Source organism: Cervus elaphus, chromosome 15, assembly GCF_910594005.1.
Source record: "Cervus elaphus chromosome 15, mCerEla1.1, whole genome shotgun sequence".
In the NCBI taxonomy this organism is placed as follows: domain Eukaryota; kingdom Metazoa; phylum Chordata; class Mammalia; order Artiodactyla; family Cervidae; genus Cervus; species Cervus elaphus.
Genome location: NC_057829.1, coordinates 45134988 through 45148917, shown reverse-complemented (window position 1 = coordinate 45148917; position 13930 = coordinate 45134988). Strand labels below are relative to the sequence as shown.

General features: G+C 35.8%; 1 protein-coding gene across 2 annotated transcripts in view; it reads left to right on the top strand.

The window, feature by feature from the left end:
• Positions 1-13217, top strand: part of UBE2D1 (ubiquitin conjugating enzyme E2 D1) — a 35808-nt gene extending 22591 nt beyond the window's left edge. For both annotated transcript variants that reach the window (XM_043925090.1, XM_043925089.1), the window contains exons 2-7: positions 3324-3387; positions 3479-3510; positions 5542-5619; positions 7042-7147; positions 11550-11643; positions 12342-13217. In XM_043925090.1, the coding sequence (XP_043781025.1) occupies positions 3324-3387; positions 3479-3510; positions 5542-5619; positions 7042-7147; positions 11550-11643; positions 12342-12387 (420 nt within the window). In that variant the 3' untranslated portion in view covers positions 12388-13217. The remainder of the gene's footprint in view (positions 1-3323; positions 3388-3478; positions 3511-5541; positions 5620-7041; positions 7148-11549; positions 11644-12341) is intronic.
• Positions 13218-13930: the final 713 nt, after the last annotated feature.

Below are 13930 nucleotides of genomic sequence, written 5' to 3'. Positions count from 1 at the left end.
AAATAAGGGCCAAGAGGTTCCATTTATTCATTTACACTAATGTTTAGAAAATTCAGTGGGATGAATCTTTTTAAAAGCAATCTCCTTTAAAAGCCCAAATTAGAAAATGGTTAAATAAAGCAGTCATTCTAAAATGAGGCTATGGGGAATTCCCTGGCGGTCCAGTGGTAAGGACTCTGCGCTTCCACTTTTGGGGCCCCAAGTTTGATCCCTGGATGGGGAACTGATTCCTCAAGCCACTTGTAGAGGGAAAAAGAGATTTTGCCCACGATCATATGGCAAATAAGTGATGGTGCTGCTGCTGCTGCTGCTAAGTCGCTTCAGTCGTGTCCGACTCTGTGCGACCCCGTAGACGGCAGCCCACCAGGCTCCCCCGTCTGGACTGAAAACTTCAAAGCCTTGCTTTTTTAACAGTATCACTGAAATCTTCCACTTTATCGTTGAACTATACTGGGACCAAAGAAGCTGCTAACTCTGTTAGTTAATTCTTGTTAGGAAGAGAAGCACAGCACAAGCTGTGGGGAGGAAACAACAAAAACAAAAAGGAAGGTACCGAGTTATGCTGGAAGGGACTAGAAAACTTGGAAGGAGACCTGAGTTTGCACTTGGCTTGGTTACTTAGCTCATGTATCAGTTTCTTTTTTTTTTCTCCTGTTTATTTTTTTCATTTATTTATATTAGTTGGAGGCTAATTACTTTACAATATTTTAGTGGTTTTTGCCGTACATTGATATGAATCAGCCATGGATTTACATGAGTTCCCCATCCTGAATCCCCCTCCCACCTCCCTCCCCATCCCATCCCTCTCTCTGGGTCATCCTAGTGCACCAGCCCCGAGCACTTGTCTCATGCATCAAACTTGGACTGGCGATCTGTTTCACAATTGATAATACACATGTTTCAATGCTATTCTCTCAGATCATCCCACCCTCTCCTTCTCCCACAGAGTCCAAAAGTCTGTTCTATACATTTGTGTCTCTTTTTCTGTCCTGCATATAGGGTTATCGTTACCATCTTTCTAAATTCCATATATATGCGTTAATATACTGCATTGGTGTTTTTCTTTCTGGCTTACTTCACTCTGTATAATGGGCTCCAGTTTCATCCACCTCATTAGAACTGATTCAAATGTATTCTTTTTAATGGCTGAGTAATATTCCATTGTGTATATGTACCATAGCTTCCTTATCCATTAGTCTGCTGATGTTCATGTATCAGTTTCTTAGGAAAGCTTTTTCCTACCACATCCTCTTTCTTGTTTGTCTCTATTAGAGCACTAAACTCATTGCAATGATGCTAAGATGCCCATCTTTTTCATTTTAACATTTCTAAAATCTGGATGCGCCTTGTAATTGATGGTGTCTTAAAATTAATCAGCAACATTTCTTCTTAATTATTGATATATAAGGATGTGACTTACCATTGACAGCATCTTAGATTTGATGAGTGCAGTATTTGTTTACATGTGTTCCCATGAAATTGTTCACATCATCCCCAAAGTTTTCAAATACAGAGTATATTATGATTTTCTGATTTCTAGTATCATCCTCTTTTAAGCTGTAGCCTTGTATGTTGAATAAATTTTTCTTCGATATCACAGGGATCACAGATATGGTGTACCTACTTTCCAGATCAACATCATCTAGTTATTCCCACCTCTCAGTAAATGGTATCTACACCTGTAGAAGGTCTGCTGCCGGGGTCTGAGCCCCAGTTCCCCCCATACTAGTTCTGTGAGCGCATAGTGAACCGTGTTTCTTTTATTCTTCATTTGTAAAATGGGAAGCATGACAACACCTACCTGACAGGATTATTAAGATGATAAAACATTGAGTAAATATTAGCTGCTGCTTGTTTTCATCATATGTATTTATGACTTTTCTCCTTTCTCTATACACATAATTCATCATCAATCCTGTCATAAGTAGTCTTTTCACAATATCCCAAATCCATCCTCTTTGACCTACCTCTTCTCTAGTCCAAGCCCCTATTACTGCCTGTAGCAATTAATTTTGCAGTTTCCCCTTTTTCCCATCTCTGATCCATTCAGTACATAGTCAGAGCCATCTTTTAAATCAGATTATGCCACTTCTTAAAACCCCTCCCAGTGCACTTGGTATAAAGCCCCAAATCCTTAATATGGTGTATATTGTTCTGTTTTCTGCCTGGCCTCTGCCTGCTCTTTCAATGCATCTTACGCTGCCGTGCCTGACAGTAGCACTCAGTTCTCCCAAAACTAACTTCTACTCATCCCTTTAGATTCAAGCTGAAATGTCACTTTCTCAAAGACATTGCCTAACTAAATTAGGTTCTTCAGTCCTAATTTACAGTCTTTTATATTGAATTTACACCTTTCATAGTTAGTAATGGTCATTTCCTTCCCAACTGAAGGTAAATTACTTCCCCACGGTCATAGCGTTAGTTAGGGTAGAACTGGAATGCCAACCTAGGACTGACCAGCTACAACTGTGCCACTTCCATGATCTTTTGCTTCCTTGAAAGCAGAGAAGAGCATATGAATCAATGTGCTTGGCTTTAAGATATGGCCCAGCTGCTCTCCTTTCTTTCCATTTAACCTTCATGTTGTTCCTTAAATGTCCATCTGTCCGTTAGCCTTCACTCTCCCAAATTAGATTATAAACTTGTTGAAGTAGGATCTGTGTGTGTGGTTTTTTTAATCTATATTATACACCTAGTTGGAGAAGGCAATGGCAACCCACTCCAGTACTCTTGCCTGGAAAATCCCATGGACGGAGGAGCCTGGTAGGCTGCAGTCCATGGGGTCGTGAAGAGTTGGACACAACTGAGCGACTTCACTTTCATTTTTCATTTTCATGCATTGGAGGAGGAAATGGCAACCCACTCCAGTGTTCTTACCTGGAGAATCCTAGGGACGGGGGAGCCTAGTGGGCTGCCGACTGTGGGGTCACACAGAGTTGGACACGACTGAAGTGTCTTAGCAACAGCAGCAGCATATACCTAGTACCTATATAAGTACTAGGGGCATAATATAGATTTGAGGGAAAAAAAGTCCTAAGTTACCCTGCATACATTAGATACTCAAAAATATTTTGTATTAGGGATGCTAAAGAAAAACAGAATTTTAATTCATTTAATTTTTTTAAAAGTTTGGAGCTGTCTCATGAATTTAATACCTTATTCCATATTCTTCTATCCATCAGTGACATAGTACATTTTATGTGTCCATATTTTGAATAGAACTGCCTAAAATGATATTTAAATGAATTGTTTGTGTCTTCATGGATTATTGGGCTTGTTTCACTGAAAAAGAATTAATCCGAAGTATTTTTGCTTTGCTTCAGGAGTTAAGTGATCTACAACGTGACCCACCTGCTCACTGTTCGGCTGGACCTGTGGGAGATGACTGTAAGCTTTACTCTCTTGCTAGGATTTTGCTACCATTCATAGTACAGGTTTGAACTCTTGTTAATGACTCCAACTCCTTTGTTTGTTTCAGTGTTCCACTGGCAAGCAACTATTATGGGGCCTGTAAGTATGATTCATATATGTGAAATTAATCCCTTCGGCCATCCTTCATTCTTACCATTTCATCTTTGATCAGATGTTTGTGGCTAGGGTTGAATTTTCTTGTACTCTGAGTCACTCAGAAAGCAAAATACAAGTAAAGGATTTATGATGATTTTCCAGAGCCCTGGTGGCAAAGCACATTTATAGTGCTTTGCCAAATCCCTGATCATTATGCATAGTAATGGATCACACACAATTTGCAACCAGGCTTTGTGTTTGCTTTATCTTTTTTTAAGTACAGAAAGTTGTTTGGAACGAAGCATAATTACTCTCCACGTTTTAGTAGGTTAGATATAAGTCTAATTAACCCAATAATGGAATTCCTACAAGTAACAAGCAGTAAGTTTCATTGCAGTGTTTCATCACTGTGTGACAGATCAGATTCAATTTTGCAGTGGCTCTGTTGCCATCTCATGAGCTTGCCTCTTTTGTTGCATTGTCCTGAATTCAAAATCACCTGCTGTTCTGTAACTGGCTTCTCTTTATACTTATTGCCTTTGTTAAGATTATTTCTTTCTACACCTGAGAAGCAGTTGTGACTTTTCCTTTTAGGGCAAAAATGTGGTTGTGTGAGAATGGGCACTGGCAGCTCAGGTCTGCTTCTGGATGAGAGTGTATTAGTAACATGTTTCCATGAGCATCATTCTATCCTCCCCCCTTTGAAGGAGCTTTATCCAGGAAGCCATAGAGTTTTTAATCATATTGCCTCATGCTTAACTTTTAAAACATACACCAGTTACTGAATTTTCAGAGCAGGAGTCATGGGCAAATGTTTTAAATCACTAAATTGTTACATTAAGTTAGTTTTTTAAAGGGTGAAGTGCAACATATTTATTTAACTACTTTGATAGGAATCTTTTTTCATTGCTTACCAAGAACTTTCAAAATAATATCACCTCTCACCCTTATGAATTATAGCCCTCCACAAATATTTCTCAGGTGAATCACATGTAGCAATTTATGTTACTCATACTCCCCTTTATTTTAGTAATGTAAATATGCCGCTGTATAGTATAATTGAATATCTAAGAAGATCATATCTGTTGATTGTAATTAACTTATATTTTCTACATTCCTTATAATTTTTGCTAAACTAGAATTAAACAATGTATATGGTAAGAATAATTATACAGTACAGTCCTCTAATATCTATGTAGAAACTTAAGGAGGAATCAATGATAGCCTTCTGTTCTTACCAACATGTTGACAGAGTATAGCATGATACATTTAATTAAAATAAATGAATTAAAATAGAATTTAAAGGTATTTTTGCTACTTTTTCCCCCTTTCCCCCTTTTTTAAATCATCCTTTTTTTTCCTCTTGCTTGTAACATAAATATTTCCTAATTTCTATAAAGACATATGGCCAAATTTAAATTCCTCTTGTAAAGTTGATTCCTAATTTGATAATTCTATGAAACTGAATTTCTCTAGTTTCATTTGCAGCTCTTTCGCATTTTCCACATTATTTTGTGAACTGTTACTAAGTGAAGATTTGAGGTTTAAATTATCTAACAGTGTCACTTAGCCTTTTCTTTTCATAAATTGGTCATTTCAATTTACCTCTATTCTTGCCCCTTTAAGGGAAGGAGCACAAAAACTTAGGTTTTATAATTCAGAAGAAATATACTAGCCTCAGCCCTTTTCTTGCATACTGATTACTGCTGCGAATCATCATTCTTTTCTCACAGAGTCTTGTGTGTATACTTACCTTTAACAATCTGTACTCACAAACAGGTTTGTTTGGGCAAATCACACCACTCCACTGTGTGTGTCCTGTTTTTGTTTTGTTTTAAACTATGATTTCGGCATGATTGCTGGAAAATCCTCCTTCATGCCTACAAAGAGAAACCTGTTTTCAAGGTAAATGATTTGAACTTAAGACCAAATGATGGCATTTTCTTTTTCAAACCGTTGTATTTGGAGGGAATCATCTTGGATTACTAACAAATACAGCAGTCAGACACTGATGTAATTGTTTTGTAATTTCAGCCTGATAGCGCATATCAAGGTGGAGTCTTCTTTCTCACTGTACATTTTCCGACAGACTATCCTTTTAAACCACCAAAGGTATTTTTATTTTTTATCATTGATGTCACCCCTGTGTCAGGGAATTAACTCTCCATCCAGAGATATTTTCGTGATGTCAAAAGACTGTGGGTGGGTTGGCATGTCCAAACTTTTATATAAAGCCACTGAATCTAAAATATGTTTCCTCATCAAATATTTTACTATGTCTATAAACAAAAAGAAGTATCTGTTAGGTTAGAAATTAGCTTCCCTAACATGTCTTACCTTCCTCATTACATATGTGTAGTTTGGAAGTTTTTATGGTCAAGAATTAGACTTTTCCATTCAGGGGATTTTCTTTCCAAGGCTGATCTTTCTTTCTCAGTTTTTAAGTATTCAGCCAACATTTATTGAGCACCTACCATATGCTGTTGCGCTGGGGAATACAAAATATAATAAATAAGACACAGTCCTCTTATTATATTTAGCATATGAAAGATTAAGGGCTTCCCTGGTAGCTAGCTAAGCTGGTAAAGAATCTGCCTGCAATACAAGAGACCCCGGTTTGATTCCTGGGCTGGGAAGTTCCCCTGGAGAAGGGATAGGCTACCCATTCCAGTATTCTTGGGCTTCCCTGGTGGCTCAGAAGGTAAAGAATCCACTTGCAGTGTGAGAGACCTGGGTTTGATCCCTGAGTTGGGAAGATCCCCTAGAGGAGGGCATGGCAACCCACTCCAGTATTCTTGCCTAGAGAATCTCCAGAGACAGAGGAGCCTGGAGAGCTGCAGTTCATAGGGTCACAAAGAGCTGGACACAACTGAGCAGCTAAGCACAAAAATAGGAAAGATTAAAACACATTCTTATTAAATTTAGCTTAGCTCTAAAGAGGAAATCAACAGATTATGGGGTGTCAGTGAGGGAGCGAATCATTAACAAATCCTGTCACTCACGAGATAATTACTTTAGATTTTTAAAAACATCTGATTAACTTTATATATGAAATGATATAATAATTCTTGTGAAAGATTAGAATTCTTGGTAGATTTCTTAGGACAGGTAATAAGCTGGGGCCCCTCAACTTTCCTCTAGAATAGGGTCAGCATTCTATTTCTAGACCCACGTGTCAATTGATAATCAAATTAAGGAAAGGATCATTCTGAGGGGTGATGAAAGCCATGGTTAATTATCTCAGGTGCTACTCAACTAGTCATACCAGCTAGTACAGACTTATTTATTACACTTTCTAAAATAACTTCTCAGTTGCTTGGCATTAGGAAGAGTAGGAAACTGAATTTATTTGCTTTCACATTATCAGTAGCTAAAGATACATTTGGATAAAGTAGATGCTCATCCAGTTTGTGTTGAATACATTTCTCCTCTAAGGTTATTTGAAATTGAGGACATTTTACCCTAGAGCAGATTGGTTCTGTTTGCTTTCATAGTTCATGGATTATCAACAGTTTTGTTTTGTTTTATGTTTAGATTGCTTTCACAACAAAAATTTACCATCCAAACATAAACAGTAATGGAAGTATTTGTCTTGATATCCTGAGGTCACAGTGGTCACCAGCTCTGACTGTGTCAAAAGGTAATTTCATTTATCAGATTTAAAACAGTTAATAACAGTGAGACAGAAAAAATACAGCAAAAATGTCTTAGGGACCAAAGTTTGAAACAAAAAACCAATCTACTGTGTTTTCTTCTGCTTTGCTTTTGCTTTCCTTTCATAGCTTTTATATTACTCTTGCTTGGAGGTGGGGGGAGGTTGATGGGCTGATCTAAATGATGAAATGAGAGAAATTTAAAATGATAAAACTAGAAATTTGGGGATAAGACTGTTGACATTTCATTCCTTTAGTTTGGGCTTTATCTTTAAAAACAGACAGGGACTCAGAAAGAGATACACATACAGAAGTAAAAATAAGATTTTAGGACCAGTTGTCCCATTCATTAAATGGAATTATTTATTGACATAATAAAGCTTTACCTCTCTTTTACTTCATCTAAGAAGTAATGGCAAACTAGGCAGATAAAGTAAATAATTTAAAAAGACAGGAATTCCCTTGCACTCCAATGGGAAGGACTCAGACTTTTCACTACCAAGGACCCCAGGTTCAATCTTTGGTCAGGGAACAAGCCTCATGGTATGGCCAAAAAAAAAAAAAGTGAAAGACATATTCACACTTTAGAATAATGCAGTACATGTAGCATGTTAGTCTAAACTTCAAGCAATCAGTAGCATCATTGTAAGGACTGATAAATACTCCATGCAGATTCTCAACTTTCACAGTTACATAATATAGCATTATTCTTTGCTAAATTATGAGATGTGTATATAGGGCATCTGAAGTTGTTTGTTTCATTCACTAATGCTGTTTGCTTTGTCACCCTCTTAATTTTGTCTTGTCTCTAACAGAAGAGAGCCTGAGTTACTATTTTGATTTAGAAATGTCTGCCCCTCAAAGTAACTTGGTAGTTTTCCCTTTTCATAAAATTTAAGAAAACTATTTCTCTTGAAGAATTTAGAGGAAGAATCAATGATCATTAAAATTTTTTTAAAAATAAATGCTACCTGATTACATAACTTGTGTAAAAATTGGTAAGCTTTATAGGAACAGTGTCCACAGCCATGATTATTTTAAGTATTAGATAAGTAACAGCCCTTCAGATCATTTAGGTATTTATGAATGGCAATTTTTCTGACCTAAAATGTTCCTATAAAATGTTTGTGTAGATTCTAGTGTTTTTTAAAAAATCTTTCACATAACTGTTACATACTAGATATAGGAAAGATAACTGTCATAAGGTTATTCAAATTAATAAACTTTCCTGGAATAGTATCACAAAATGAAATTCAGTTAGCTTATGCAGGAGGAGAAGGGGACGACAGAGGATGAGATGGTTGGATGGCATCACTGACTCGATGGACATGAGTTTGAGCAAGCTCCAGGAGTTGGTAAAGGACAGGGAAGCCTGGCGTGCTGCAGTCCATGGAGTCGCAAAGAGTTGGACACAACTGAACGACTGAACTGAGTGAACTATGCAGCTAAATACTTACAAGAGAAAGTGCGGACTGCTAGGTGTTAAATACTCACCTTCTGATATTGGTAGCTTTTTATAAAAAACAATTCATTTTGTCAACTTCTAGAAACTTAAAAAAAGAAATGTTGGAGTATAGTTGCTTTATAGTATCGTGTTAGTTTCTGCTGTTTGTTTCACAGCAAAGTGAATCAGCTTTACATACACATGTACCCCCTCTTTGTTGGATTGCCTTCCTGTTTAGGTCACCATAGAGCATTGAGTCGAATTCCCTGTGCTGTATGGTCGATTCTCATTAGTTAGCTTAGAAGCTGTCCTTTAAGAACAGTTTCACATAGCCTTAGTTTCCTCATATGTCGAATGAGAATTATAATAGTGTTACCACATATGGTCACTATGCAACTAGCACATAGTAAAGCACTCAGTTCAGTTCAGTTCAGTCGCTCAGTCGTGTCCGACTCTTTGCAACCCCATGGACCGCAGCACGCCAGGCCTTCCTGTCCATCACCGACTCCCGGAGTTTACCCAAACTCATGTCCATTGAGTCGGTGATGCCATCTCACCATCTCATCCTCTGTCATCCCCTTCTCCTCCTGCCTTCAATCTTTCCCAGCATCAGGGTCTTTCCCAATGAGTCAGCTCTTTGCATCAGGTGGCCAAAGTATTGGAGTTTCAGCTTCAATATCAGTCCTTCCAGTGAACACCCAGGACTGATTTCCTTTAGGATGGACTGGTTGGATCTCCTTGCAGTCCAAGGTACTCTCAAGAGTCTTCTCCAACACCACAGTTCAAAAGCATCAATTCTTCAGTGCTCAGCTTTCTTTATAGTCCAACTCTCACATCCATACATGACTACCGGAAAAACCATAACCTTGACTAGATGGACCTTTGTTGGCAAAGTAATGTCTCTGCTTTTTAATATGCTGTCTAGGTTGGTCATAACTTTCCTTCCAAGGAGTAAGTGTCTTTTAATTTCATGGCTGCAGTTACCATCTGCAGTGATTTTTGGAGCCCAGAAAAATAAAGTCTGACACTGTTTCCACGGTCTCCCCATCTATTTCCCATGAGGTGATGGGACCAGATGCCATGATCTTAGTTTTCTGAATGTTGAGCTTTAAGCCAACTTTTTCACTCTCCTCTTTCACTTTCATCAAGAGGCTCTTTAGCTCTTCTTCACTTTCTGCCATAAGGGTGGTGTCATCTGCATATCTGAGGTTATTGATATTTTTCCCAGCAATCTTGATTCCAGCTTGTGCTTCCTCCAGCCCAGCGTTTCTCATGATGTACTCTGCATATAAGTTAAATAAGCAGGGTGACAATATACAGCCTTGACGTACTCCTTTACCTATTTGGAACCAGTCTGTTGTTCCATGTCCAATTCTAACTGTTGCTTCCTGACCTGCATACAGATTTCTCAAGAGGCAGGTCAAGTGGTCTGGTATTCCCATCTCTTTCAGAATTTTCCACAGTTTGTTGTGATCCACACAGTCAGATGCTTTGGCATAGTCAATAAAGCAGAAATAGATGTTTTTCTGGAACTCTCTTGCTTTTTTGATGATCCAGCGGATGTTGGCAATTTGATCTCTGGTTCCTCTGCCTTTTCTAAATCCAGCTGGAATATCTGGAAGTTCACTGTTCATGTATTGCTGAAGCCTGGCTTGGAGAATTTTGAGCATTACTGTACTAGCATGTGAGATGAGTGCAGTTGTGCAGAAGTTTGAGCATTCTTTGGCATTGCCTTTCTTTGGGATTGGAATGAAAATTGACCTTTTCCAGTCCTGTGGCCTCAAATGAACGTTAACTACTATTACCTTTTCCCTTAAAACATTTGTTTTGTGTGCATAATAGTGAAATCAGGGTACAGGGTTCTTGTTAGCAGGAGGGGGGAGATGAGGAACCTCCCTCTTGCTTAGTTTATAAAGTAGCTTGTATTTTCCTTATATTTGTTCATTTTTCACTTCTTAATATTTTAAATGTTTTATTTCACTTTTTATCATGAGTTTAGTTTGGAAACTTTCTGGAGACATGAGCCCAGATAATTTACCCTGTTTGTTTAATATATAGACTTAAAATGTCATTGGGTAGATGGAAGATAAAAGAGGAATGAAATGTTAGTTTTTCTTAGCCCTTATCGCCACCTTTCCAGGTCATTTAAGGATCACCTCTGCCTTATAAATTCACCTTTGGATGTGTAACAGTAGGAAAAGATAAAGGAACATAGTAGAGGAAGGTGAAGATGGAAGATTGTTCCAAAGACTCCATGTATCCCCTTGGAAGTGGTGGCATGGAAGCAGACAAATGAGGAACCAGAGTCCTTGTTCCCTTCTTTTTCAGATACTTAGGTTTTTTGTTTGTTTGTTTGTTTTTGCTTTTTAAAGTATAGCTATTTGCATTAGTATTTGGATTCAACATGGCAAGAGACAACTACTATATTTTTTCAATTTTAATTTACATTGTAAAATATACAAGTTATGTAATGATAGCTGCACATATTATTTTTAAGTGCATTTGATACAAATAATGTACATGTAATAAAAAATTTCATTGAAAATAATTTACAAATCTTCCCTCTTCAGCTCTAAGTCCAAATAAAAAGTGCATGAGCTCAGTCTCCCAAAATAGTTTGAATTATTAACTATAATTTGATTGCTTTACCTTGAATTGATTCAAACACAGATTTTTTGCATTAAAACAGAATAAAAAGTGGACAGTTTTCTTGTTAAAGTAAAAAAGTATCTCTAAGAAACATCTGAGGTTAGGATGCTATTCTAATATTTTCCAGCTGTGTATTTGGAGTCTGTGTGTTTTAATCTCAAATGTAATTTAATGTGTTCATTTTTCTTTTTTTCTTTATAAGTTTATCGTCTATTCATTAAAATTATTTTTACATATGTACTTTTGTATAAAGTAGAAAACTCATTACCTAATATGGTGTTCTCTTTTAAATCTAGTTTTATTGTCCATATGTTCTCTGCTTTGTGACCCTAATCCAGATGATCCCTTAGTACCAGATATTGCACAAATCTATAAATCAGACAAAGAAAAGTAAGTGTTTGCTTATATTGGTTTCTGTGCATTTCTATGTAGTCTGCCAAAACATAAGTATTATCAGTATATTTAGGTACATTTAGTTAAGCTTATTATTTTTGTTAAGTTTATCTTTCCAAAGGAGTAGATCTTTTTCTTTTTAAACTTTGTTACTCCTTTTACAAAAAAATCTCACCCCTTCCCACTTATTGTTTCATCCTTTACTATTTAATAGTACTTATTTTGCCTTTGCATAATATGCATGTTTTTTGATTCTAAGTAGTAAATTTAAAATTTAAGAAGTTGGTAATTGGAAAGTACTGAATATCATATTCCTTACTTTCTCCCAGGAGGAGAAGTTATCCCTAACTACCCCTAAACTGACCTACATCTTGCTGGTACCATTGATTCATTTGCATTTTACAGATAATGACCATTCAGGGTTGACTTTTATAGATTTGTATTAGAAATTGACTTCTTTATTTTGTTATTTATAACTTAGGTACATTTTCATATAGGTTGTAAAGAGATCTATGAGTTTAAGAAATCCCTTATGTTTTCTGTTTTATTTATGTATGAACCAAAGTCACATTGACCCAATAATTGGTATATGTATGATTATTGTGATTAAATGTAAAAAGTTAGACAGTTTTACATAGATCTTCTAAAACATTTAATTTGTATGTTTTTACTGTATCCCTTTTGTATATCTACAGATACAACAGACATGCAAGAGAATGGACTCAGAAATATGCAATGTAAAATCAAAAAAAATTTCATATATACCAGAGTACTGTAAAATCTAGGTTTTTTCAACATTAGCAGTAAATTGAGCACTGTTTATTGTTTCATTGTACCATGAAATCCTTTGATTTTTACCCATTTTAAATGTATTTCTGAAGCAAGACAAAACAAACTTCCAAAAATATTCTTGAGACTGTGATGAGAGCATTTATCATTTTGTATGCATTGAGAAAGACATTTATTATGGTTTTTAAGATACTTGGACATCTGCATCTTCAGCTTACAAGATCTACAATGCATCTGAAAAGCAACCAAATTATTTTTTGCTGAAACTAGATGTTTTTACATGAAAAATACTGTATGTGTTATCTAAGATGTTGTCAGTTTTATAAATCTGTATTCAGATTTCATTCTTTGTTAGCTCACTTTATAATTTGTATTTTTTTACTGTATAGACTAAATATATTCTATTTACATGTATGTCAACTTGTTACTTTTTTCCTGTGAACAGTATTGAAAAAACCCAACAGCTGATAATGGAATGAATTAACTGTCTCCCTTGTCTTGGGGTATTCTGTAGATTGACTGCAGATTTCTTAAACCTGAAATGATCTTTACACTGTAATTCTCAGTATACTGATTATGGAGAAACACTTGTTTTGATTTTGTTATACTTGACTTAACTTTATTACAATGTGAATTAATTGCACTGCTAAGTAGAAAGATGTATAACTTTTATTTGTTGCTATTCACATCTGAATTTTTTTCTGTATAGGCAATATTATATTGACACCTTTTACAGATCTTAATGTAGCTTTTTCCATTTAAATAAAATGCTTTTTCTACTATTTGTCTTGATTACTTTGAAAGATAAAAAATTGCCTTATCTACAAGTAAGGATCAATACTTTATATAAAATTTTGCATGAAAATTAATTCCAGATTCTAAGGATGAAGTCTGTTGTACTTGGCATTGAGTGCGTGCTTAGTCTTTCAGTTGTGTCCAACTTAAGCACCATTAATTATATAAATTTTGCTTTAGATTTGTATCTGTCTACTAAATTGTCAATCTAAAGGATGATATACATTAGTCCTTTGTTATAGAAGAGAATTTAGAATATGTCGGGGTTTGTCTTGGATCACATATAAAATGAATTATTTTCTAGAGTACTGAGATGAATATAAGGCAGTGTCACCCACACTGAAGAAAAGTCTTTATAGACCTGAAGAATAATTAGGTTAATTCATTAAAATACCCCTCTAGATGTAACTAGCATTGTTATTTCTTAACATTTTAAAATCTAGAATTTCAAAAATAGAATTTTAGTGCTATCACAGTTTGAAAGAGGACATCCATGTTTTAACCATAGAAATTATAAAGAAAATTCTAAAAATGACACTTTTCTTCTGTTTTATAATTTGTCGTCAGTTTAAAGTAACTTAAATAAGCAGATTATATTTGCAGATTTTAAAGAAAACTAGAAAATCCTGATGATTTAACTTAGCAAAAAATACATCTCTAATTATTAGCATGCTTATCAAACTTGAGTGTCATTTTTAAG